The 24,551-nt window shown below is 48.4% G+C and overlaps 2 protein-coding genes across 4 annotated transcripts; one reads left to right on the forward strand and one right to left on the reverse strand.

The window, feature by feature from the left end:
- Nucleotides 1-46: 46 nt before the first annotated feature.
- Prrg2 (proline rich and Gla domain 2) lies at nt 47-6,531 on the reverse strand. 2 transcript variants are annotated; one of them, XM_040279387.2, is made up of 8 exons: nt 6,241-6,531; nt 5,423-5,477; nt 4,728-4,824; nt 4,246-4,427; nt 4,018-4,057; nt 1,926-2,073; nt 998-1,132; nt 47-671 (listed from the first exon to the last, which is right to left on the reverse strand). In XM_040279387.2, exons 1-8 carry the CDS (start codon nt 6,501-6,503, stop codon nt 653-655), a joined length of 939 nt encoding a protein of 312 aa, XP_040135321.2. In that variant the 5' UTR covers nt 6,504-6,531; the 3' UTR covers nt 47-652. The 2 variants fall into 2 exon arrangements, with proteins under 2 accessions (XP_040135321.2, XP_040135322.1); XM_040279388.2 differs by lacking the exon at nt 6,241-6,531 and having other exon boundaries at nt 4,728-4,865.
- Nosip (nitric oxide synthase interacting protein) lies at nt 6,257-24,166 on the forward strand. 2 transcript variants are annotated; one of them, XM_078031631.1, is made up of 10 exons: nt 6,321-6,393; nt 13,946-14,018; nt 19,630-19,700; nt 20,208-20,313; nt 21,510-21,591; nt 22,925-23,084; nt 23,174-23,292; nt 23,395-23,582; nt 23,662-23,770; nt 24,055-24,166. In XM_078031631.1, the coding sequence occupies exons 3-10, from the start codon at nt 19,631-19,633 to the stop codon at nt 24,124-24,126; spliced, it is 906 nt and encodes a 301-aa protein (XP_077887757.1). In that variant the 5' UTR covers nt 6,321-6,393; nt 13,946-14,018; nt 19,630; the 3' UTR covers nt 24,127-24,166. The 2 variants fall into 2 exon arrangements, with proteins under 2 accessions (XP_005336737.2, XP_077887757.1); XM_005336680.4 differs by lacking the exon at nt 13,946-14,018 and having other exon boundaries at nt 6,257-6,393.
- Nucleotides 24,167-24,551: the final 385 nt, after the last annotated feature.

Consider the following 24,551-nt stretch of genomic DNA (forward strand, 5'->3'; position numbering starts at 1 on the left):
TACAGAAAATCAGCTCCACCGCGCGCAGATGCGCCCGGGAACGCGGTTTAGTTCATGAGATTTTTATTTTTTATTGTTTTATCCTTTTAAAATTTCCTTTCCAAAGGGTTTTTATCCAGGGGAACAGTTCAAGTCCGGTTTCCCCATACAACACGAGCCTGTCCCCGCCGACCACACTTGCAAATATATCCCCCTACCCTTTCTCTGGATTACGAGGCATCCCTGTGCGCGCACCGAGTCTACCTTAAGACTCGAGGGTGCACGGGCGGGGCTCTCCGCGTGTGCGTGCCCTGTGGCATCCGAGGGAGAAGGTTGATACACACGCAAGACCACACACCCGGCCTGTCGGACTGGGTCTGAGTTTCCACGCGCGCTTGCCTACACCGAGGGCGGGACTGGTCGACTGCCCCAAGTCAGGAGAGCCTGGGGGCACGCAAGGGGCAAGGTCCTTGACTCCGCAACACGTCGGCCGGGGACGTGCGTGTATCCGTAAGCGGCGGAAACACGTGTGACGGGATAGGCCTTGGGTCGAACGACCCCTAATCCCTCCAACCCCCAAGCTCAACTCCAGAATCTAAGAAGCCTGGGGACTTCCGGAATCCGGTGTGAATCAGGGGCACAACTCGGGCAGCCCGGACTCCGTAGCAGATCTTCAGAGAGGCCTCCGGAGGCTACAAGGGGAGGGGCATGGAGGAGAGTCAAGGATCCGGCTGTCCCCACCCCACACCCCCGCAACCGAGACCACACCGATCCGCCCTTGGCTTCTCAGCCAATCCCTGACCCTCTGGGCATAAGCCCCACCCCCTTATAATGCTACTGTCTCACAACGCTGGGCCACGCCCCTACAGACAATTGCATGCAGCCCCACCCCCGCACTCCAAGCCCTGCCCCCGGTGATAAGCCCCAAATTCCAAGTCCCGCCCCTAGACCTACGCCCCTCCTCCGACAGTGCCCTCCCCCTCATCGCCCCGCCCCTTGATAGAAGCCCTCCCAGTACCTTGAGTAAGGGGGTGGAGGTGCGTCGTGCACACCAGAGGCTGCTAGCGCCTGCTCATAGGTGGGGAGGCCTGGGGGTAGGAGTGGAGGTGCAGGTAGGGGCGTTGGAGGGCTCAGAGGGCTGAGGAGTCCGGCCCTGGGGACAGAAAAGGTGTAGTTAGCAGGAGGAACCTACAGGATAGAGAGGAAACAGACTAGGAAACACAGGGGGACAGAGGTGGAAGAAAGATTGACCAGAGGAAAGGAGGATCACCTACAGCCTATCACTACATGCAGAAAAGCTCCTGAACAGGTGTACATGGACAAGAAGACACAAATCCAAAACCACAGATGCAGGCTGTCATTCAGACACTGAAACATACACCAGATACAGGCAGAGTAATAGAGAAACTGCCTGCAGAGAGGTAGGTAGGTAGACACACACAGAAACAGAACTCAGCAGATCCAGAGAGACACTGGATCACAAATTTCCCAGATAACTCATCCTAAACGCCCCCCAAAACCCAGTATACTTCTACAACTTAGGACACTTAGACATCCTCTGAGACCCTGCTAGTGAGAAAGACACACCTAGACAACTTACAGCACACACAACACATGCTGCACCCTGTCACCATGGAAACTGACATGCCATAGACAACCATGGCTCACAAGCTGCACAAAAACAGTCTCATCACGTACAATATTGGAGTGATAATCTCACAGAAACCTGGTACCCAAAGATAGGCAGGCAGCAAATGTTGACAGAACTCCTACTACTAGCCTGACAGCTGCCCGAACTAGACCCAAGCCAGCTGACAGACACGTTCTCCATGTGCCTGTCTCTACGTTTCTATTATCAGTGCCATCCTGCCCCCAACTCCTTAGGTCAAATCTCTCTCTGTCCCCTGTTCTCTTCCTCTGGCCCCTCCCTCCTGAAGCCCCCTTACTCTTGGGAAGAAGATTGCTGACTTTGGCTCCTGCCCTGGCTCTGTCGGTAATGCAGATACCAAAAGACTCCCAGGCCAGCCAAGACAATTATCAGGATGCCAGAGGTCAGCCCCACCGCCAGGCCTGCTACGTCCACTCGTCCATGTCCTGTGGATAGAGGGAGCCACTGCTTCAGAGACTGCCATCCACTCCAATATCCAAATCGCCCCACCCCTACTTCACAGGTTGTGAACACTCTGTGAGCTCAAATGCATAAAAGCCTGTCATAACTTCATCTGGGATTTTAAAAAGGGGAGTTAAATCCCTATGACAACATAGACCCTGCTTGGATATGGGGTGTCCTGGTCGCGAAGAGTCAGGGCACAACCTCCTATATGATCCATCTGTTCAGTGAGCAGTTGACACATTGAAGATAGGGTAGAGAGCTCAGGTGGCTTTAAGAGGCCCCTACACTGAGCATTGCCAGATTTAGCCAATAATAATATAGGACACCCAGTTAAATGTGAAATTCAGATACACAACAGATAAGTTTCAGTATAAGACTACCCAATGGGCTGGAGTGTAGCTCAGTGGTAGAGCACGTTCAAGACCCTTGGTTCCATCCCCAGCACTACATAAAAAGGAATAAAATAAAGTTATTGTGTCCAATTACAACTAAAAAATAAATATTAAAAAAAAAGAATATCCAGGGGCTGGGGATGTGGCTCAAGTGGTAGCACCTGAGGCACTGGGTGCAATTCTCAGCACCACATAAAAAAATAAAATAAAGATATTGTGTCCACCTAAAACTAAAAAATAATTTAAAAAAAAGAATATCCAATGCAATATTTAGGATACACTTATACTTTTAAAACTATTCATTGTATATCTTAAGTTTAAATTTAACTGTTGCAGGAAGCACGGGAGTTGGGGGGAGGTGGGGTTCCTATATTTTATCTGGCAATTCTGCCTGCTCTGGAAATGCAACCCCTTCTACCAGCCAGGCCATCGAGAAGTAAGGCCTCAACTCTAAAGGAAGAACAAAATCTACAGGAAGGTTTCCGAGTTTACCAGACAGCTAGGAAGCGTTCACTTCATAGAGAAATTTAGGGAACACCTCCTAATAATTATGTGTCCAAAACTCACATGGACCTGTTGCTAATCTGAGGGAGCACAGGGAGACCTCTTTTGTGAGGCTTTGCTGGCACTTACTTCTGGGGGCAGTTTTATTGACAGTGGGGGCTGGAGGGGCTTCCTTCAAACTAAATCACTGGGTCTTTTTGACTTCCTTAAGAAAACCCTGCACTGAGAAGGCAGGTCCTTCCAATTCAAGCAGGTTTCAGGTAGATTCAAGGAACCACTAGACCTCCCCAGTACAGGAGCAAAGGAGTTACCTCCCCTAGCAACCAGGCTCCAATGTGAGGACTCCAGCCCAGGCCTAGGGCCTGTTGCTAAGGTGCATTCACCTTAGCAACCAGGCCACCAGGGGGTGGGGCATCTGGTACCCAGAGGGGGATCCTCCAGTGGGCAGGAAGCCTTGGGTCCTCCAGCTAGGCGCAGTTGCTAGGGAGAAGGCCGCCTTAGCAACCAGGCCACTGAAGCTGGGCTGGGGCTGTGGGGGAGGGGAAGCCAGCCAGGTAGTGCTTCAGGCTTCCTCAGTCTGGCCTGACCAGGCCCCGTTGCTAAGGAGCAGCCCCCCTTAGCAACAGCTGCAGCCAAGATGGGGCCTCAGAACTCAGAAAAGGGGCCGGGGGTGGGTAAACTGGACAGGTAAGGATGGCCAAGCCTCCTGCTCTGCCCATGTTGCTAAGGAGCAGCCCCCCCCTAGTAACCAGCAAACCCCAAAGGGGCTGGGGCTCAGTGCACTTGCCCCTCTGATGAGCTCCAGGGCTAAGCTCTTCCCTCCATGGCATGTTCCCTTTCCTGGAGACATGGGGCCTCCCCTGGAAGCTAATAAGGTATGTGTGGTGAGTCTCAGACAGGAGCTACAGTGTCAAGGGAGGGGTCTCCTTAATAAGGGTGAGGGCAGCTGATTCTTTTGCCTAATTTCCCATTACTTTGGCTTCCACGGGAAGGGGCTGCCTGGAACAAAAGGTTTCAGCCGGAACTCACCTCCTTTGCCATTGTAGATGTAACTCTCCCAAAAGCGGTCCTTGAGGGGTAGGGGTGGAGAAGAAGGAGGGAAGACGGCAAATCAAGTAGGGGATCCACAACACCCCAAAACGAGTCCACCTTGCTAAGACCCACAGGAGGAGGAAGTTGAGGGCCAGGACCTCCCACCTCCACCATGGAGAAGACAGAGGGCCCCGAACTCCAGTCCCCTTCACCCCCAGCCCTCACCGTCAGAGTATTGTCCTCAAAGTACTCCCTGGCCTCTTCCCAGGAACACTTTTCCTCATTACACTCCCGCTCCAGGTTCGCCGGTGTGAACAGCTCAAAGTCCCAGTGATTGGCTCTTGGAATCCGCCTGTGGCTGCCCAGGAAACTCTGGGCCTCTGTGGAACCCAAGAAGAAGTCTGGTCCTAAAGACAGGAGAAGAGCATAGGGCCCAGTGGTAGGGTGCGGCCGTGCACATGTGAGGCACGGAGTTTGAGCCCCAGAGAAGAAGGAAGGGAGAAATAAGAAAGAAAAAGAAAAATAGAGAGTCCCTAGAGCTGCAGACATAAGATGAGGTCTTCTGGGAGAAGGGGCTGGGAAGGGGCTTTGACGCCTGGGTTTGAGGTAAGACGGGCTGGTTTTCCATTCTGGGGCAAGGAAGAGTGGACCAGCATCAGGGTTCCTGGGTCCGGCCTCTGCACACAGCTTCTTCCCCCAGTACTCACTTTGGTCTTGCTTTCCATTGGGTGAGTTATCCAGGCAGGTTGTCAATCCCATACAGAGCAGCAGCAGAGAAGGGTGGCCCTTCATATTTTGTGGACACTTGGAACAAAGTACAGTATAGATGACAGGTGCCTCAGTCCCTGGGGAATGAGGCAGGATTTCTCTTCCTGGACTCGTCATGCATGAAAGTAAGAGCTGGCACTTAGCTAGCCCACATTCTGCGGACCTATATCAACTCATTTTAATTCTCAAAGCAGTCCTATTATTATCCCATTTTATAGATGAGCAAACCAAGGCCCAGAGAGGTAAAATAACACCCATAGTCATACAGTTTGCAAATGTCAGAGCCAGTGTTTGGAGGAAGGCCGAGTTCCTCTAGAGATAAGCACAGGAGTGCTTGTCCTTCACTGTGTCTGCAGCACCCAACACTGGTTTTGGCACGTAGTAGGTGCTCATAAACAGGTCCGGTGGTGATCAGTTCCACCTACACTTCCCTTTGCCCATTGCCACATCCACTCACAGAGATCAAAGACTACAGGAGTGGAAGGGTTCTGTATTTTGGAGTTAGAGGGCATGAGAAAACAGGGGCTCTGGACTCCTGGGTCTGGGGGTCCCAAACTTCTGGGCCTCAAAGTGGTGGAGAGCAAGAAAACCAGGGTCTTCAAACCAGGTTCTGCCTCTAGGAATATTCACTTACCTGCCCAGACCTGTGAGCACTGCCCCTCCTCCTTAATCGGGATCTCTTCAGCCAGCTGTAGCCAGAGATGAAAAGGGGTAGGGGAGAGGGGAGGAGGGAGGGAGAAGGGGTACTTGGTTCCCGGTAACCAGCCTCGGTTTCTAGCAGAGAGGCGGGGCTTGCGATTACCTGCCCTGGGCGGGACTCAGGTTAGGGACAAAGTATTTAAAGGGACCTTAGGACAAAGGGCCTAAGGGCCAGAGCTCCTTAGAGACCTCCCCAATACCCTTGGGCATGTAGGGGACTGGGTTTGCATCGACTCCTCCCACCCCCCCATCCCCCACTCCCGACCCCTTAGGGGTCTGCTAGCCGGTGGGAACCTGCCTGGCTGAGCTAGGGAAATAAATGTTTGGTTCTCCAGATACCTAGAATTGACAGAAACGATATGTCTTGGTCCCTGGTATAGTCGGGCAATACCGCAATAAATCACTATTTTCTGAGAATGACTTCAATGGCTTTGACTTACGATTTCTTTATTGCTATATCTATAAAATGGGAACAGAGGTGTTCTCACTTTTCTACCTGTTAAGCTGTAGCATGAAAAATAAATACTATATTTGGGGATGTAGGCATCCCAATCTCAAGGAGAGGTGGTTAGTCCTTGAAATCTGGCTTGGAGAGTTTCAAAAGCATTGGAATTAAAATAGGAAATCGTCCGCTCTAGGAAATGCCTAGTATATATAAAGCGTTCGCCATAGTCGCGCCAGTTTCACTAACCGGAACCTTCGAGTTGTCTCTCAGGTTTCCGGAGGGAGGAAGAGAAAAAAGAAAGGACTTACCCAGCCAGTAGAGGCACCCCCGCCACTAGGGGCACCTTTACTTCCGGTATCTGCGGCCGGGCGGAAGTAGGTGGAACAGAGTGAGAAAACAGCACTTCTTTCCGGTGTAGGGACACAGTCGGAGCGACTCGGCGACTCGGCGTCGTTTGTGAGGTGAGTTCTAGGAGTTGGAGGGATAATGTTGCTGCGGTCCTTCTCGGACTATCTCCCTGGGTTTCTGAGGGAGGCAGGGGCAAAATTTCGAATTCTCGATTCGCTGTCATAACTCGAGCTCTCCCGACGATCCAAGCTGGAGGCTGAACTACATCTCCCAGCATCCTCTGGAAGTAGCCAGCTCTCATTCTGGCAGTTTGGCCGTTGTTGGCGATGGGTCGGAGGTCCCAGTGGAAGGAGGAGCTGAGGTTCCCGGGGCTCTGAGAAGTGGGAGTCGAGGAAGGAGGCCTCACTAGGGTGAGGAAGGCGAGCGGGCAGTAGTGGATTGTGCAGTCCACCTGCGGTTGCCTTCTCTGCACCCCTGTGACAGTCTCTTCCCTCTCGAGGTTGGTGTAGGGGTTAACTTTTTCTTTTGTGGAGCTTTGGGATCAGACAGCCCTTGGTTTGCATCCTAACTGTGCTGTCGATTCGGTGTGAATTTGGACCTTGAAGGATCGGTATTAATATTTTGTTATGAGAATGTTCAAGATCCCCCCGCCTCAATACTGAATCCACGGGCGCTCTACTGCCGAACTAGTCTCCCAGACCTTTTTTTTTTTTTTCATTTTGTTTTTGCGGTGCTCTACCACTGAGCCACACCCCTAGCCCTTTTAGTGTTTATTTTGAGACAGGGTCTCCTAAATTGTGGAAAGTGGCCTTGAACTTGCGATTCTCCGGCCTCAGCCTTTCCAGTAGCTGGGATTACAGTGTGGGCCACCTTGTCAGGCTTAAATCTCTCAAATGTAGAACAGCCAGCCCCCTCTTCGCTCCACCGTTTTGGTTTTTTTACCCCCTTGGTGTAATGGGTTCATTTAAGAAACTGAAATAGTTATTCTGTTGGGTCATCTCACCATCAGAATTTGGGTTTTTTTTTTTGTTTCATTTCTTTTTCTTTTTATATTTTATTTTATTACTTTTATTATTATTTTGTACTGAGGACTGAACCCAGGGATGCTCTACCGATGAACTACATCACGTTTCATTTTGAAACAGGGTCTTACTAAGTTGCTGAGTCTGGCTTCCAAATTGCCATCCTTCTGCTCTAGCTTCCCCAGTCGCTGTGATTACAGGGGTGCACCACATCGCCTGGCTCTTTCTTTTTTTAAGTTGTAGTTGGACACAATACCTCTATTGCGTTTGTTTATTTTTATGTGATGCTGAGGATCAAACCCAGGGCCCCCTCATGTGGGAGGCTAGCATGCTCTACTGCTGAGCCACAACCCCAGTCCCACACCTGGCTCTTTTTGCTTCTTTAGAGTTTCATTTCACTAGTTCCACCATCTAATCGTCAGCTAACTACAGTCTGTAGGGCCAACTCAAATCCAGCCAACCATCTGTTTTTTTTTTTTAATCAGCTTTAGTGGAATATCATTAATGTAACACAGTTCACCCATTTAACATGTACACAGTTCAGTGGTTTTTAGCATGTTCAGAGTTGTGCAACTGTCACCATTATCACTTTTATAATATTTTCATCATCCCCAAAAGAAATCTCATTCCACATTTTCTCCCAGTTCCTTCCACTCCACCCCCACCTCTGCCTTAGGCAGCTGCTAATCTCCATTCTATCTCTATGGATTTGTCTAATCTGCATATTTCACTTAAATGCATACAATATGTGTTCTGTGGGTTTCTTTTACCTGGCATCTGTTTCAAGGTTCTCCAGTGTTGTAACATATAGTAGTACTTCATTCTTTTTATGGTTGAATAATATTTCACTGTAAAGGATAGACCACCTTGTCTCCATCAGTTGACAGAGAGTTTCCTCTTTGGGGCTATTATGAATAATGATGCTGTCAGAATTTTTTGTGCAAGTTTTTATGTGGACATACATTTTCCCCTCTGTTAGAAGTGGAATTGCTGGGTAAATACTGACTGTTTAAGGGTTTGAGGAACTTGCAAAGTGGCTGCACCCCTTTTCATTCCCGTGGTGATTTGTGAGGGTTCCAATTTCCATATTCTCACCAACACCTATTACTATCTGTCATTTTGGTCATGCTGTACTCATCCTAACGGGGTGTAAATTGGTATCTCAGTGTAGTTTTTATTGTAATTGCTTAATGACTAATGATATTAAAGTCTTTTCATGTGTGTTATTGGCCATTGTGATCTTCTTTGGAGAAATGTCTGTTCTAATCCTTTGTCCATTTTATTTATTTTTTCTTTTAATATTTTTTAGGAGCTAGGGTTGCAGCTCAGTAGTAGCATGCTTGCCTAGCATGCGTGAGGCACTGGGTCCAATTCTCAGCACCACATACAAATAAATAAAAAAAAATAAAAGGCCTATTAACAACTAAAAAATTGTTTTTAAATATATTTTAGTTGTAGATGGATATGATACCTATGTTTTATTAATTTTTATGTGGTGTTGAGGATGGAACCCAGTGCCTCACACAGGCTAGGCAAGTGTTCTCCTGCTGAGTTACAAGCCCAGCCCCCCCTTTGCCCATTTTAAAACTGACTTGTCTTTTGTCTTTATAAACTTTCTTTTTTGGGCATGGAAGATTGAATTCAGTGGTGCTCTACCACTGAGAGCATCACCAGCCCTTTGTATTTTTTATTTTGAGACACTCTTGCTAAGTTCCCCAGGCTGGCCTCAAATTTGTCATCCTGCCCCAGCCTCCAGAGTAGCTGGGATTTATAGGCGTGCACCAGAACACCTATTTGGTCTACAACATTCTTGGGAGAAAATATATAGTATTTTTTAGGTTCTTGAAGGACTTCTGACCCCACCATTAAAGAGCCACTGGTTAGACATTCTTTTCAGGAAAAGACAGTTAGGAGATGATCAGGGTAATTCAAACACCAGCTGGCCAAGCATGATGTTAAGAAATTAGCACCATGTTTGTATATTGTGGGCATATTGTTAAGAAGTTCTGTCTTAGCACCGTGCTGTTCACGGTGGCCAGTACAAAAGCCACTAGGTCCTAAGAGACTGGAGCATTTTGATATGTAGCTACTTTGACCAGTGAGCTAAATTTTAGGGGCTGGGGTTGTGGCTCAGCGGTAGAGTGCTCCTCTAGCATGTGCAGGGCTCTGGGTTCAATCCTCAGCACCACATAAAAATAAAATAAAGGTATTGTGTCCAACTACAACTAAAACAAAATATTTTAAAACAAACCAAAAAAAACTCTTCAGAATCTAAACACCAATATTTGGTTCAATTATTGAAAAACTTTTAATTATGGAACAATCAGGGTGTGGGAATCAATGTTTGCAATTCAATTTTATGAAATCTAAATGTAGGTCATTTACTGAAACTGGGTGCAGTGATACACACCTGTGATCCCAGTAGTTCAGAGTATGAGGCAGGAGAATCACAAGTTCAAAGCCAGCCTCAGCAACTTAGCAAGGCCCTAAGCAACTTAGCAAGACCCTGTCTCTAAATAAAAACTAAAAGCTAGGCACGATGGCGCAGGCCTGTAATCCCAGCTCAGGAGGCTGAGGCAGGAGGAGTTCAAAGCCAGCCTCAGCAAAAGCGGGGTGCTAAGTAACTCAGTGAGACCCTGTCTCTAAATAAAATACAAAAAAAGGCTGGGGATGTGGCTCAGTGGTGAGCGTCCCTGAATTCAATCCCTAGTACCAAAAATAATAATAAAAAATAAATAATAAAAACGTTAGCGATGTGGCTCAGTGGTTAAGAGCTCCTGGGTTCAATCCCTGGTTACCACCCCCACCTCCTGCCCCCCCCCAAAAAAAAAGTTAGTATCTCCAGTGAAAATTTAACATCTGAATTAGTAGTGCTGAAAGAGTAGAATACACCCTGGATCTTGAAGACTGAGTGAAGGAAGAAGTAGATTGGCCTTTATTTTTAGAATGGGACCTCCTGGTGGCCTGTACCTGGTTAAGAGGGCAGCCCCAGGGCTGAGATTGTGGCTCAGCAGTAGAACGCTCGCCTAGCACGTGCTGGGGGGACCTGGGTTCGATCCTCAGCACTATATAAAAATAAATGAATGGAATAAAGGTATTGTGTCCAGCTATAGCTAAAAAATAAATATTAAAAAGGGGGGGGGTTGGCAGCCCCAGAGCCTGGGGTTTGAATCCCAGCTCTGCCATTTCCCAGCTGGTGGCTTCTGTGTGCCTGTGGCCTCCCTGTAAAGTGGGGGCGATGCTACATAATAATTGATGTTATTGTGGGTCCTGCTCTTTTGGCTGTTTCCTCTGAAATGTTGGTGACAGCAGATGGCAGTAGTTCTGTTTTCTATTTTGAAATTGGCCTGACTGAGGAGACAAAAGAATGTAGGAGTGGAAACTCAGTTTCTGGAGTTTCCCCTAAATCCTGCCCTGCTGCCTGGCAGCCCCGTCTACCCTTGGCCAGGGAGTCTCTCCCTTTTTTATCTCAGGAACTTCAGAATCATGAAGGACTTCTAAGAGCTTCAGGTTATGTGAGTTGTATCAACCAATATTTGCCACATCAGAAAATAAAATAAAATAGATACTTTTAAAAGTTGTTGGTGCTGGAGTGCATACCCTGTATTGGGCATGGTGGCACACACCTGTAATCCCAGTGACTCAGGAGGCCCACATAGGAAGAGTACAGGTTTGCAGCCAGCCTCAGCAACTTAGTGAGGCCCTAAGCAATTCAGCAAGACCCTGTCTTAATAAAAAGGGCTTGGGGCTCGGGTTATGGCTCAGCGTCAGAGCACTTGCCTGGCATGTGTGAGGCCCTGGGTTTGATCCTCAGCACCACATAGATAGATAGATAGATAGATAGATAGATAGATAGATAGATAGATAGATGAATGAATGTATTGTGTCCATCTACAACTTAAAAAAATTAAAAAATATAAAAAGTGTTGAAGATGTGGCTCAGTGGGTGTCTCTGATAAAATACTTGGTACCAAAAAAAATGAACAGTTCAATGGGTTTTAGTATATTGGCTGTATTGTATACCCCTATCTGTTTCCAGAACATTTACATCACACCCAAAATAAACCCTGTGCCTACCAGCAGTCGCTCTGCATTCCTCTCCTTACCCCCCAGCCTATGGTGCCACTAATCCACCTTCTGTCTCTTTAACTTGGCTTATTCTACTAGATACTCCTTGTCAGTGAAATTGTACACTATATGACCTTTTGTGCCTGGTTTCTTTCCATTGGCATAAGAAAAGAACTTTTTTTACTCTGGAGGCTAAGGCAGAAAGATCACAAGTTCGAGGCCAACCTGGACAACTTAGCAAGGCTCCATCTGTAAATAAAAAATACAAGGGGCTGCGGAGGTGACTCAGTGATAGAGTACCCTGGGTTCAATCCCCAATCCTGGGGGGAAGGAAGAAAAAAGACCTTTAAAACCCAAGACAGAATGCACACAGCACATCCAGTTAGCCACCGGAGCAACGACATTCTTACATAGCTCACAGCCTCCGGAAAACTCTGCTGTATAGGTGTGAGAGAATAAGGAGAATAAAGGTAAATAATGTTTAGTAATATGAAAAAGTAGTTTTGTGGATTCCCTGAAAATATCTTAGGGGCCTTGGGGTCCCTGAGCCTTACTTTGAGAACTACTGACCTAGGCAAATGGTTCCCCTTCTAAGGCTTGGGTGGCCCATTGGCAAAGTGGAGATGCTGATGGGACCTGTTTGACGGGTGGTTGAGGTTAGATAATTGATGACAGCAGGGACTTGAAGGGTTGACATGTGTTCAGGGGTCAAGCCTGTCCCTGGTGTTCATTCTCATACCAACCATGAAAGTTAAAAAGGCTCCTCTCTCAGGTCCTCCTACTCATGGAGGGAACATTCCCCATCCACACGGAAACCTCTGTTCCTGGCCACATAACACCCAGCCAGCTCATCTCTGGGAAAGCAGGGTGCCCAGTGCCAAATACCACAGAGGGTCAAGGCAGTTGACAACTAAGAATAGAGCGGGGAATTTGTCCATGAGGTCAACACGACCTTCATGAGTGGCAGTTGGGGGGCTGGGGCGGAAGCCAAGGGGCTGGGCCTGGGGAGTGGGTGGCACATAAGCAAGGGGAGGTGGCAGGTGCTGGCCACTTACTGGGAGGCTTAGGGCCTGGGAAGTCAGAGGAGAGGCCTGGCTTGTATAGTCAGTATAGTCAGTTTTTCTATAACAAATATTTTATTTATTTATTTTTTGGGTTTTTTTGAATATTTTTCTTTTTTTTTTTTAATTGAATTTTTTTAACATTTATTTTTTAGTTCTCGGCAGACACAACATCTTTGTTTGTATGTGGTGCTGAGGATCGAACCCGGGCCACACGCATACCAGGGGAGCGCGCTACCTCTTGAGCCACATCCCCAGCCCATATAACAAATATTTTAAAAACATGAACTTATTCCAATGCAGTTGGTATATTAGGAGCAATTTGGAAGGGGCTGGGGCAGGTTGGGGGTTCTGTCAAGGTCAGTTCTGCAAGTAACACCATGGTGGCCTTGAGGGCACAGTGACCCAGAAGGACCCTTTCTGGGGTAAGAGAGATGATTGGAGTAGGGGTTAGAAGACACACCATTTGTCATAAACACAAACTATGAGGGTCTGCTTCTATGTAAATGTTGCTAAAACCAAAACTTGCCTTCTGAACAAACGTAGGTAGGGGGGAGAGAGCTCTGCAGCCAGGAGAGCCTGGTGATTCCTGTTGGAATGTGAAAGGCAGCGTAGTGTGGAGCTTTTTGCTGGTCAGTGTTCTTGGGCCTACACTTGGTGGTTGATGGTTGCAATTCAAGGCAGGCCAGTCCCCCTGATGGTCAGTCACTGCATTTCACTATCCATTCTCTCAGGGAAGGACATTCAGTGGCCTTCGACTCCCCTCCAGGGTAAACAGTGGTGCTGTGAACAGCCTTTTATCTGCTCCCCTGTGGGTAGCTTGAATGTCTTTGGGACACACGTGCTTGAGAGCCGAAGTGTGTGCCAAAGCAGCAGCAGCAGCAGCAGTATCTGGGGATGGCTGGCCTATCCGTGCTGCCACACGCCGCCCAGCAGTCCTGTGACCCCCCTCCACAAGCCCCACCAAGCCTGTCTTAGCTGCCTGCTGGTAGGTGTGAAACAGCAGCTCCTTGGAGTTTACATGAGCATCTCCTCATGTGCTTTTTGGGCTTTTGACTTCCTTCTGCCTCTTCATATCTTTGCTTATTTTTCTGGTGAGGTAGCTGATTTTTTGTCTGTCAGTTTGCTGAGTTCCATGTGTAGTCAGTTTTTCTATAACAAATATTTTAAAAACATGAACTTATACCAATGCAGTTGGTATATTAGGAGCAATTTGAGCATTAAAAAAATTCACATTTGCTTCCATGCATCCATGAGAAAAGAGATTAGGTGAATTCAGAACACTACATACAGAGGAAACAAGAGTGTAGGAATACACAAAGCACACATAATGCGTTTTCCAGAAACATCTACCACTACCTCCGTTCCCTACATATGTTAGGAACCACATCCATCCACAGCTGTAATAGAACTTTCTTTTTTTTTTTTTTTTTAAAGAGAGAATGAGAGAGAGGGGGGGACAGAGAGAGAGAGAGAGAGAGAGAGAATTTTAACATTTATTTATTTATTCTTAGTTCTCGGCGGACACAACATCTTTGTTGGTATGTGGTGCTGCTGAGGATCGAACCCGGGCCGCACGCATGCCAGGCGAGTGTGCTACCGCTTGAGCCACATCCCCAGCCCCCTGTAATAGAACTTTCCATCAGATTTCAGAGAACCCTCTTCCACCACCTTATAACAACTCATAGGATGTCCCCTTCGATGCCTGTTTCCATGGAAAACCACATGCCTTTGTCAAGGTCAAGTGCCATGTTTTTTGGAGTGGGTATGGATTTATTAACCATTTCATGCCTGTAAAACCACTCACCTCTGTCTTTGTAGCCTCCTGTGTCTTTCAGCATCCTGGACAGTTTACAAGTGCCCTGCCACACCCCATATCCTCTATGCACCCCATGATTTGCACTGCAAGTTTTGCATATTGCTGTGAAAGAACATGGCATTATAGTATGACTGACTATTCCAGATGAGTCCCTTGTGGATTGGAGGCATTACAGTGTCTTCTTGTCTGTCCTGGATGCCACATTTCCCATAGTATAATTTACACCGACAGGGCACAGCTTGGGGGTGTTCACAGGAAATCCAGTGGTGGAGCCGCGAGGTCAGTGGAGCTGCAAGGTTGAGGTCGTTGGAGGCGAGTTAGCCTGTCAGTCTGCATGGAGAGTGATGGGCCAATTCAGTTATTTATTTATGGTTCTGGGGATAGAACTCGGGGCCTCCCACATGATGGGCAAATCCTCTACTCCTGAGGCACACCAGCAACAAACGATCATCAAATGTTAAATGTACATGCCTTTTGAGCCTATGACTCCACTTTTAAGAATTTATCCTAAATGAGCTAGGCATGAGGCAGGAGGATCATAAATTTGAGGCCAGGCTTAGCAGTTTAGTGAAATCCTGCCTCAAAATTTAAAAAATAGGAAGGTCTGGGGATATTACTCAGTGGTAAAGCATTCCTGAGTTCAATCCTTGGTACCACAAAGGTAAGTAGGTAGGTGGTAGATAGATGGATAGATAGAATTTATCCTAAATGTAACCTTGCATGCATCCTAGATAACATTAGATACAAGGCTATGTGTTGCAGATGCTCAAGTCTATCCACAGGTGTTAAATCAAGGGGGAGCATCATATTAGGACAACATGGTAGCCACAGTGCAGAACCAGAACATGCTTGATGGGCCCCTGGAGAGGAGCAGGGTCCCCCCCCCCAGTTAATTTCTTTCTAGAACAAATACAAGGAAGAATAGAAAACAACCATATAGTCAGTGGCTTTTCAAAGTGAACACACCCATGCCACCTGCAGCCAAATCTAGAAAGAGAGCAAGCTTTCATAGGGCTGCCTGGAGGCCCCTCCCAGCCACTTCCGCTCCCCAAAGGAACCTAGTTTCTAAAGACATTACTTTTTTTTTTGGTACTAGGGATTGAACCCAAGGGTGCTTCATCACTGAGTCGCATCCTCAGCCCTTTTTATTTTGAGACAAGGTCTTACTAAGTTGCTTAGGGCCTCACCAAGTTGCTGAGGCTGGCATTGAACTCACGATCCTCCTGCCTTAGCCACCACATCCAGCCCATAATTACTTTTGTGAGTTGTTGAACTCCATATACATGGAATCATATAGTAAATTTTCTTTTGTGTCTGGCTTCTCTCACCCACATGGTATTTATGAGATTCAGCCTGACAGTAGGTTGTTTGCTGTCATTGCTGGGTGTTCCCATTATGTGATTGTGCCCCAGTTCCTTTAATCCATATGCTCAGGCATTTGGGTATTTTCTGGTTTATCAGCAGTTCCAAATAATGCACTCTAGGATGTGTCTTGTAGGAGACAGATGCTCTTCTGTAGGGAAGTAGGAGAGGCGTTGGTAGCTTGTAGGGTGGCATATGTTTGACATTAGTAGGCATTGACATTTCATTTTCAAAGTGGTTGTACCAGTCTGCTCTCCCCACAGCAGGGAAGTATTGCAGTATCATACCTCACATAGCTTCTGGAAAATTCCACTGTACTACTCTCAAGAGAATGAGAATGAAAAAGGCAAATAATGTCTTGATGCTATTTTGATAAGAATTTTGCCTCTCAGACTCCCTAGGAATGTCTTGAGGGCCCACAGGGGTCTTAAGACCACACTTAGAGAACTACTGATCTGGAAGAAATTTTGTTTCTTCTTTTTATTTTCTTTCTTTTTTGATACTTGGAATGGAATCCAGGGGCAGTTTATCACTGAGCTAACTGAGCCACATCCCCAACCCATCCTTTTTCCTCCCCTTATTTATTTTTGTTGTTGTAGATGGACAGCATGCCTTTGTTTATTCTTATGTTGTGCTAAGGATGGAACCTATTGCCCCAAACATGCTAGGCAAGCCCTCTGCCACTGACCTATAGCCTCTCCACCCCTTTTGTTTCGTTTTGTTTGGGGGGTACCATGGATTGAATTCAGGGGTGCTCGACCTGTGAGCCACAACCCAGCTCTATTTTGTATTTTATTTAGAGGCAGGGTCTCACTGAGCTGTAGGGCCTTGCTAAATTGCTGAGGCTGGCTTTTAACTGGTGATCCTCCTGCCTCAGCCTCCCAAGTCACGGGAATTACAGGCATGTTCCTCTACACCTGGGTAGAAGAATATTTTGACTGAGAACCTAAGGATCATGTGAATAAAAATAAATTTTCTGTTTCCCCACTCCCGCAGTAGAGACTGAGCCCCAGGGGTGCTCTTCTACTGAACCACATCCCCAGTCCTTTTTTAAATTTTTTTTTTAGTTGTAGTTGGATACAATACCCTTACTTCATTAATTTATTTTTATGTGGAGCTGAGGATCGAACTCAGTACCTCGCACGTGCTAGGCAAGTACTCTACTGCTGAGCCACAATCTCAGCTCTCCAGCCCCTCAGCCCTTTTTTTTTCCAATATTTTTTTTAGTTGTAGATGGACACAATACCTTATTTTATTTGTTTATTTTTATTTTTTTTCTTTTTTTTTTAGAGAGAGTGGAGAGAGAGAGAGAGAGAATTTTCAATATTTATTTATTTATTTATTTTTTAGTTCTCGGCGGACACTACATCTTTGTTGGTATGTGGTGCTGAGGATCGAACCCGGGCCGCACGCATGCCAGGCGAGCGCGCTACCGCTTGAGCCACATCCCCAGCCCTGTTTTATTTTATTTTATTGTTTGGGGGGTATTGGGAGTTTAACTCAGGGCTTGGCACATCCTAGGCAAGCACTCTGCCATAAAGCTACATCTCCAGCCCTAAAATGTCAGGATTTAAATTGTAAACTGGAAACTGTATTATTTGTTTTTTTGGGTTTTTTTTTTGGGGGGGTAACTTGTGCATTTATTATCATTCAATAAATTTGATATTGTGGAAGGAAACTGTATTATTTGTAACTAACCTTAGGAGAATTTTTTTTAATATGTATATATATTTTTTAGTTGTAGATGGACACACTGCATTTATTTTGTTTGTTTATTTTATTTTTTTGATCATTTATTTTTATGTGGTGCTGGGGAATAAACCCACAGCCTCACATGTGCAAAGCAAGTGCTCTACCACTGAGCCACAAACCCACCCTTAGGAGAATTTTTAGTTTTATTTATTTATTTTGTGGGGCTTACCAAAAATTGAACCCAGGGGCACTTGATCACTGAGCCACATCCCCAGCCCTTTTTATTTTTGGAACCAGAGATTGAACTCAGGGTCATTCAACCACTGAGCCACATGCCCAGCCCTAGAGACAGGGTCTCACTGAGTTGCTTAGCGCCTTGCTTTTTGCTGAGGCTGCCTTTGAACTCACAATCCTCCTGCCTCAGCCTCCCAAGTCACTGAGATTACAAGCCTGCACCACCGAGCCCAGCTCCTTTTTTATTTTTTATTTTGAGACAGGTTCATGCTAAGTTTCTGTGGGCCTCCTCTAAGTTACCGAGTCTGGCTTTGAACTTGGGATCCTGCCTCAGCCTCCCGAGTTGATGGGATTATAGGTATTTACCACTATGCCCAGCAGGAGAATTTTTAGATGGTAACTTAAAGATGGGTGAGATAGGAATATAATTTTTTAAAATCCTTTTAAGGGTTAAAAGAACATGTAGGCTGCTGAACTGGCTCCTTTAGCTATTTACTAAGCAGGGAGTCCTGCTAAAGCCTGTGGGCTTCAGGGGAGTTCATCTTTAAAAAAAAAAAAAATGGGTTAGGGGTGGCGGAATGTTGGGTTTGTGGCTCAGTGGTAAAGTGCTCACCATGAGGCACTGGGTTCACTCCTCAGCACCACATAGCAATAAAGATACTGTGTTCACCTAAGACTAAAAAGTAGGTTCCCTACCTCACACTATATTAAAAATTAACTGAAAACAGAACAGAAACCTAAGTGTAAAAGCTAAGTCTACAAACTCCTGGAAGAACATATAGGAATAAACTGCACAATCTTGGCTCATGCAACATCTTCTTAGATACACCACCAAAAACATAAGCAACAAATAAAAAATTAGGTAGTTGTTCTTCATAAAAATTAAAAACTTGCCAGGCACAGTGGCACATGCTTGTAATTCCAGTGACTCTGGAGACTGAGGCAAGAGGATTGCAAATTCAAAGTCAAACTGAGCAACTTAGAACTTGTCTCAGAATAACAAAAGGGGGGGCTGCTGGGAGTATAGCTTGAGGGTAGGGTGCCTTTCTGGGTTCCATCTCCGGTGTAGTTTAAAAAAAAAAAAAGTTTTTGTCACACCCCATCAAGAAACTGAAAAAGCAGGGCCTGTGTTGTGGCTAGTGCTAAAGCACTTGCCTCACATGTGTGAGGCACTGAGTTCGATCCTCAGCACCACATAAAAATAAATAAAGGTACTGTGTGTTCATCTACAACTGAAAAATATTAAAAAAAAGAAACTGAAAGAACAACATAATAGAGAAAATATTTGTAAATCAGAGCTGACAAAGGACTTATATTCAGCATGTATGTCAAGAAATCTTATAATTCAGCAATAAAAAAGGCAAGTAGCCTGATATAAAAATGGACAAAGGATTTGAATAGACATTTCTTTATATGTAGCCCGTCATCACTGAGCACGTGAAGAGGTGCTCAGCACCGTCCTCCTCAGGCAGAGCCCCACTCCGAGCTGCTCTCAGACCTATCATCCTCCATCCATTCATCGCTGGCTAGTGGACTGGTGGACAGTAATGGGGCCAAGCGCTGAGACTAGTGCCTTGGCCACAATTGAGTCCATAAAGATGGGAGTGGGAGGCAGGTGGAGTGGGCTTATGGAGCCACAGTGGCTTACCAGCGATGGGCCCCTTACCTACTTAGACTGAAGTGAAGTCTACCTTGGTGTCTGTCTTTATTTTTTATTTTGAGACAGGGCGCCACTCAGTTGCTGAGGCTGAGGCTGGCCTTCAGCTTGCGATCCTCCTGCCTCAGCCTTCCAAGTAGCTGGGTTCCAAGTGTATGCACTGCACCCAGTTGATGTCTTTTTTAAAAATGTGAATGGCACAGCTAGGCCACCTGGTCTGCACCTCTTCCCACCTCCAAACAAATAATTCTTTTGCCATTAAAGGTTATGTTAGGGTGAGTTCAGGTGAGTGTGGGTGGGCTTCCTGGAGGAGGCACCATGACTGTATGTACCAGCTTTCCCATCCAAGGGGAGATCAGCTCTGAGGGCCACAAAGGCCTGAGTGTGAGCAGCATCCAGTCAGCACAGCCTTACTACTGTCCCTTCCTCCCCAGGATGACACGGCATGGCAAGAACTGCACGGCGGGGGCCGTCTACACCTACCATGAGAAGAAGAAGGACACAGGTACTGAGCTGGGGGCCTGCAGTGTCTCAAAGTCACCTTCTCAGTCTGCGCCCCTGATTTTGCCACTGAGCATCCTGGGAGCACCCTTCCCCCCACACCAGGCACTTGATGGTCATGAGTGACAGCCTCCCTGGCCCAGTGTCCCTGGAGGCACTCACAGGATTTATGCATTCCTCCCAATCTTCAGTTATGAGAGGCCGCACCTGTTATGGCCTGTCCAAGGGGGTTGGACGCAGCAATGCAGGCACTGGGTCACGGCACAGCATGGGACTCAGCACGAGCTGTCAGCCATGGGGCCTGTCTCGCCTCTGGGAACCAGCACTTTCCCACAGGCTGTGCAGCCGCAGCCCGATGCTGACATCAGCTCTTGACCACCTTTCAGCCCAGGATGGAGGTGGCTCACTCCTGCCTGCCCCCAGGCTCTCTGGTAGCGCTCTCTCCTCTGGCACTGGGGAGGCGCATGTCGCTTGTCTCTGCTTCTCCATCACTGTCCACATCTATCCTCAGCGGCGTCGGGCTATGGGACCCAGAACATTCGACTGAGCCGGGACGCTGTGAAGGACTTTGACTGCTGCTGCCTGTCTCTGCAGCCCTGCCATGATCCTGTGGTGACGTGAGCTGGGGACAAGGGTGGGAGGGTAAGGGAACCAGGCAGAGAGGGCTTCACGCGTGGGTCTAGCTGCCCACACGGCCAGGGTACCCTGGGCGAGTCCCCAAGCCTCTCAGCGCCCCAGTGTCCTCATGTGAGGCGTGGGTGTGATCCTGGTCCTGTTTCATGTATTTATGACCTTGACCACTGCCTGGCCACGAGAAGGGCTCTGGTACAGGCAGCAAGGCAGTGGCTTCAGCAAGGCAACAGGTTCTGACAAAGATAATGAGAGTTGCTCAGGGTTCCAAGGCCACCTTTAGGTTCAGTTATTCCTTAAAGGAACTAACAGAACTCATCAAACCTGTCAGATCCGCAGTGACAGTTCGTTATGGTGAAAGGCGGCAGACTACCATGAGCAATAGGAATAGGCACCTGGGGTGTCCAGACAGAGCTTGTGCGCATCCTGTGCAAGTCGGGTGGCCAGTGCTAATCCTCCTGTGAGCTGTGTGTGATGACACTTGGGGCATCACCAACCAAGGAAGCTCCCCTGGCCTTGGTGTCCAGGGTTTTGATTGGCAGTTGGTTGCACAGACATGGCTGATGGCCAGCTGGCAGACCTTGGCCTCCAGCCACTCTGAAGGTCAAGATGACAGCCCATGGCCCACGGTCCCCAGATAAATAAAGACACCCTTATCAGGTAGGACATTATAGGAGCTTAGAGAAGCTCCCAGGAGCCTGTCAAAGACCAGTCCTTTCTTTGGAATCCAGAAGGTCTGGGCAGCCCAGGCCTGCCGGGTTCACCCCCGATGGCACAAGACTTTCCCCTCCAAGCTACAGATGCTCCAAAGCCACGAGAATCAGTATCGTGGACTAGTGTAAGAATTTACCTCAGAAGTGGGGCACAACCATAATCCCAGCGCTTACAGAGGCTGAGGAAGGAGGATCACAAGTTCAAGGCCAGCCTGGGAAAATTAACAAGACCCCTTCTCAAAATAAAGATAAAAAGGACTGGGGACATATCTCAGTGCTCGAAGCCCTAAGGCCAATCCCCAGTACCATTAAAAAAAAAAAAAAGGAGAATTTATCTCAGAGAGCTGAACTGAGCCAAATACTACACTGTAGGACCAACAGGGCAGGGAATTAATGTTGGATGGGTGCTTATTGGGCCTTGGCCATATGACTGGGCCAGGTCCCTGGACTCTCATCCTCCCTCTCTGCAGCCCAGATGGCTACCTGTATGAGCGGGAGGCGATCCTGGAGTACATTCTGCACCAGAAGAAGGAGATCGCCCGGCAAATGAAGGTGTTGGGGATGGGGAGAAAGGGAAACAGGTGGGTGGGTGATATTGACTCTGGGCTCATGGCAGAGCCACTCTGGGCCGTCTGGTCTCAGTTCCTTCCCCCAGGGCCACTGCCTGTGCTGTCCTGCTGCTCAGTATGCTATGCCCCTCCCCCTCCTGGTGAAAACTTCCCAGACACAGCTGACTCTAACCTTTCCCTGATCCCGGGCCTTCTGGGTCTGACCTGGTCACCTCTTCTTTAGTTATAGCTGCAGGTTTACATGTGCTTTCTCGTGTGTGCTGATGTCCCCCCACTAGATTCAGGCTCCAGGGGTAAAGAGCAAGTTTGTCCCCATTGAGGCTGTGGGTGCTTAGTGAAGACTTGCTAAGTGGGTGGATGTCACCTTTTCACTGTGGGCCTGGGTTTCATCATCTGTAAAACAGGTGGACAGGGCCATCAGAGGAGCCTGCAGAGTGCATGGGGGGTGAAAACAGATGCAAATCCTCAGAGCAGAGAGCCAGGGCCAGCCTTCCATGGACAGAGCCACTTGGTGGTGGGAGGGGTCCTTTTATCACCATAGTTGAGGCATGGTGGGTCTGTACCCTTCCTCCCCCTGCCTCATTTTCTGAGAGTCAGGTTGATGCTGTACGTACACAGTACCACTGAGCTACATTTCCGGTCCCCTTGTGGAACTTTCTGTCTCAAATGGCTCCCTCCACACCTATGTCCCCCTACACAGCCCTCTTCCTGGCCAGCTTTTCCCTTACGGTGACCATATTGGAAGCCCTGCTGGCACCAGGCACCATCCTTGTAATTGCAGTGATTCTGGAGACTGAGGCAGAGGACCACAAGTTCAAGGCCAGTCTGGAAAACTTAGTGAGACCTTGTTTCACAGTTTAAAAAAAAAAAAAAAAAAGAGGCTGGGGATGTAGCTCAATGGTAGAGCACCCCAGGTTCGGTCTACAGTACCAAAAACGAGAAGGAAAACAGGCTTGAAGCCTGGAGAGGTCACGGCAGGCCACAGGGTGACAAAGATGGGGTTTGAGCCCCAGCATTCAAGCTCTAGCCAGGCTTGACCATTGACCACTCTGCCGTCAAGGGACAAAGACAACACTAAGCCCCAAACTGGCCAAGTGGGAAATGACCTAATTGACCCACAGTAGGGGAGGGACAAGCAAGTGTGTTGGGCCATGTGCAGTACAGGACAGCCTGGGAAAGGTGCACTGGGGCAGTGGCTAACCTCTGCCAGAGTGGCCACTATGTGGGTCTCAGTTTACCCACTATGAAGGGGACCCCTACTCCCCTGGGTGGCCTGTGAATACTTGATGCTTGGTTCACTCCCTTCTGGTCTCTAGGCCTACGAGAAGCAGAGAGGCGCAAAGCGAGAGGAGCAGAAAAAGCTGCAGCGAGCAGCAGCCCAGGACCAAGTCCGCGGCTTCCTGGAGAAGGAGGCAGCCATCGTCAGCCGGCCCCTCAACCCTTTCACCTCTAAGGTCATCGCAGGGACTGGCCCAGGTGACAGGAAGTGGGCTTGCAAATGGGTAGGGGCCCCACAGGCCTAGTGCTTCCCACCGTACCCATCCGAGCCTCTCCCTCCCCCACAGATGATACCCAACCTGGGCCCAGCGTGGGTCCCCCCAGCAAAGACAAGGACAAAGCGCTACCCAGCTTCTGGATCCCGTCGCTGACTCCCGAGGCCAAGGCCACCAAACTGGAGAAGCCAGTGAGCTCCCTCAGTGTTGCCGAGGTCCCCACCTATCCTCGCAGGCTCCTTGTCATCTGGCCACCAGCCCCCTGCTAACGCTGCCTGCCTCCATCCCTGCAGTCGCGAATCGTGACCTGCCCCATGTCAGGGAAGCCTCTGCGCATGTCGGACCTGACGCCTGTGCGTTTCACACCACTCGATGACTCGGTGGACCGCGTGGGGCTCATCACGCGCAGCGAGCGCTACGTGTGCGCAGTGACCCGTGACAGCTTGAGCAATGCCACACCGTGCGCCGTGCTGAGGCCCTCGTGAGTCTCCTGACTGGGAGGAAGTAGAGTGGGCTTCAGGGGCGTGGCTCTTGGGCTGACCTATGCACCTTCCTTGCAGTGGGGCAGTGGTCACCCTTGAGTGTGTGGAGAAGCTGATTCGGAAGGACATGGTGGACCCAGTGAATGGCGACAAGCTTACCGAGCGCGACATCATTGTGCTCCAGCGGGTGAGCTGACTGCCCCCTCTTCCGCTCCCCTTCCCCTTCTTCCCAGGCCCCGCCTCTTGCCTTTCCACACACCCCTCCCTCCCTTGGAACTCTGCCCAGTCTCCCTAGGTCCCAACTCCACCCACCTGTGTTCTTCAGCCAGGCTCCTGGGTGCTTAGCTCTCCCACGCCCAGTCTCCCTGCTGGCTGTACTTCACCTTGATTGATTTTGGAACCCCAGTGCCACCTGGAGCCTGTGGTTAACCTGGACCACCTCCATCTGACCCTTCTCCCCACCTTTTTCAGGGTGGCACAGGATTCGCGGGCTCCGGAGTGAAGCTGCAGGCCGAGAAGTCCCGGCCTGTGATGCAGGCCTAACCCGGGTGGGAAACCTAATAAAGCGCTGGGTGCACTTGGACACGTGGTCTTCATTTGCATCAGAGGGGGGTACCTGAGGAAGCAGGCGGCCTGCGCCCTGGAAAATGCAGGCTGAGAATGTGGAATGTTTTGTCACAATGACTTACTAAGCACTGATACCTGCTGTGGTTATAATCCCAGCTACTCAGGAGGCTGAGGCAAGAGGATAGTAAGTTCAAGGCCAGCTTTGGCAACTAGTGCCCTGTCTTAATAAAAAGGGCTGGGGATGTAGCTCAGTTCTAACTGAGTTCAATCTCCAGTACCACAAACAGCAAATTCTGAATTGGATGCAAAAGCATAGCATTAAAATCAGTGGAGATGGCCAGAAGTCAGAGTCTGAACTGGGACCATGTGAGGGCACCACTTTAGTAAGTCCAATAGAAATC

Source organism: Ictidomys tridecemlineatus, chromosome 15, assembly GCF_052094955.1.
Source record: "Ictidomys tridecemlineatus isolate mIctTri1 chromosome 15, mIctTri1.hap1, whole genome shotgun sequence".
NCBI lineage: Eukaryota > Metazoa > Chordata > Mammalia > Rodentia > Sciuridae > Ictidomys > Ictidomys tridecemlineatus.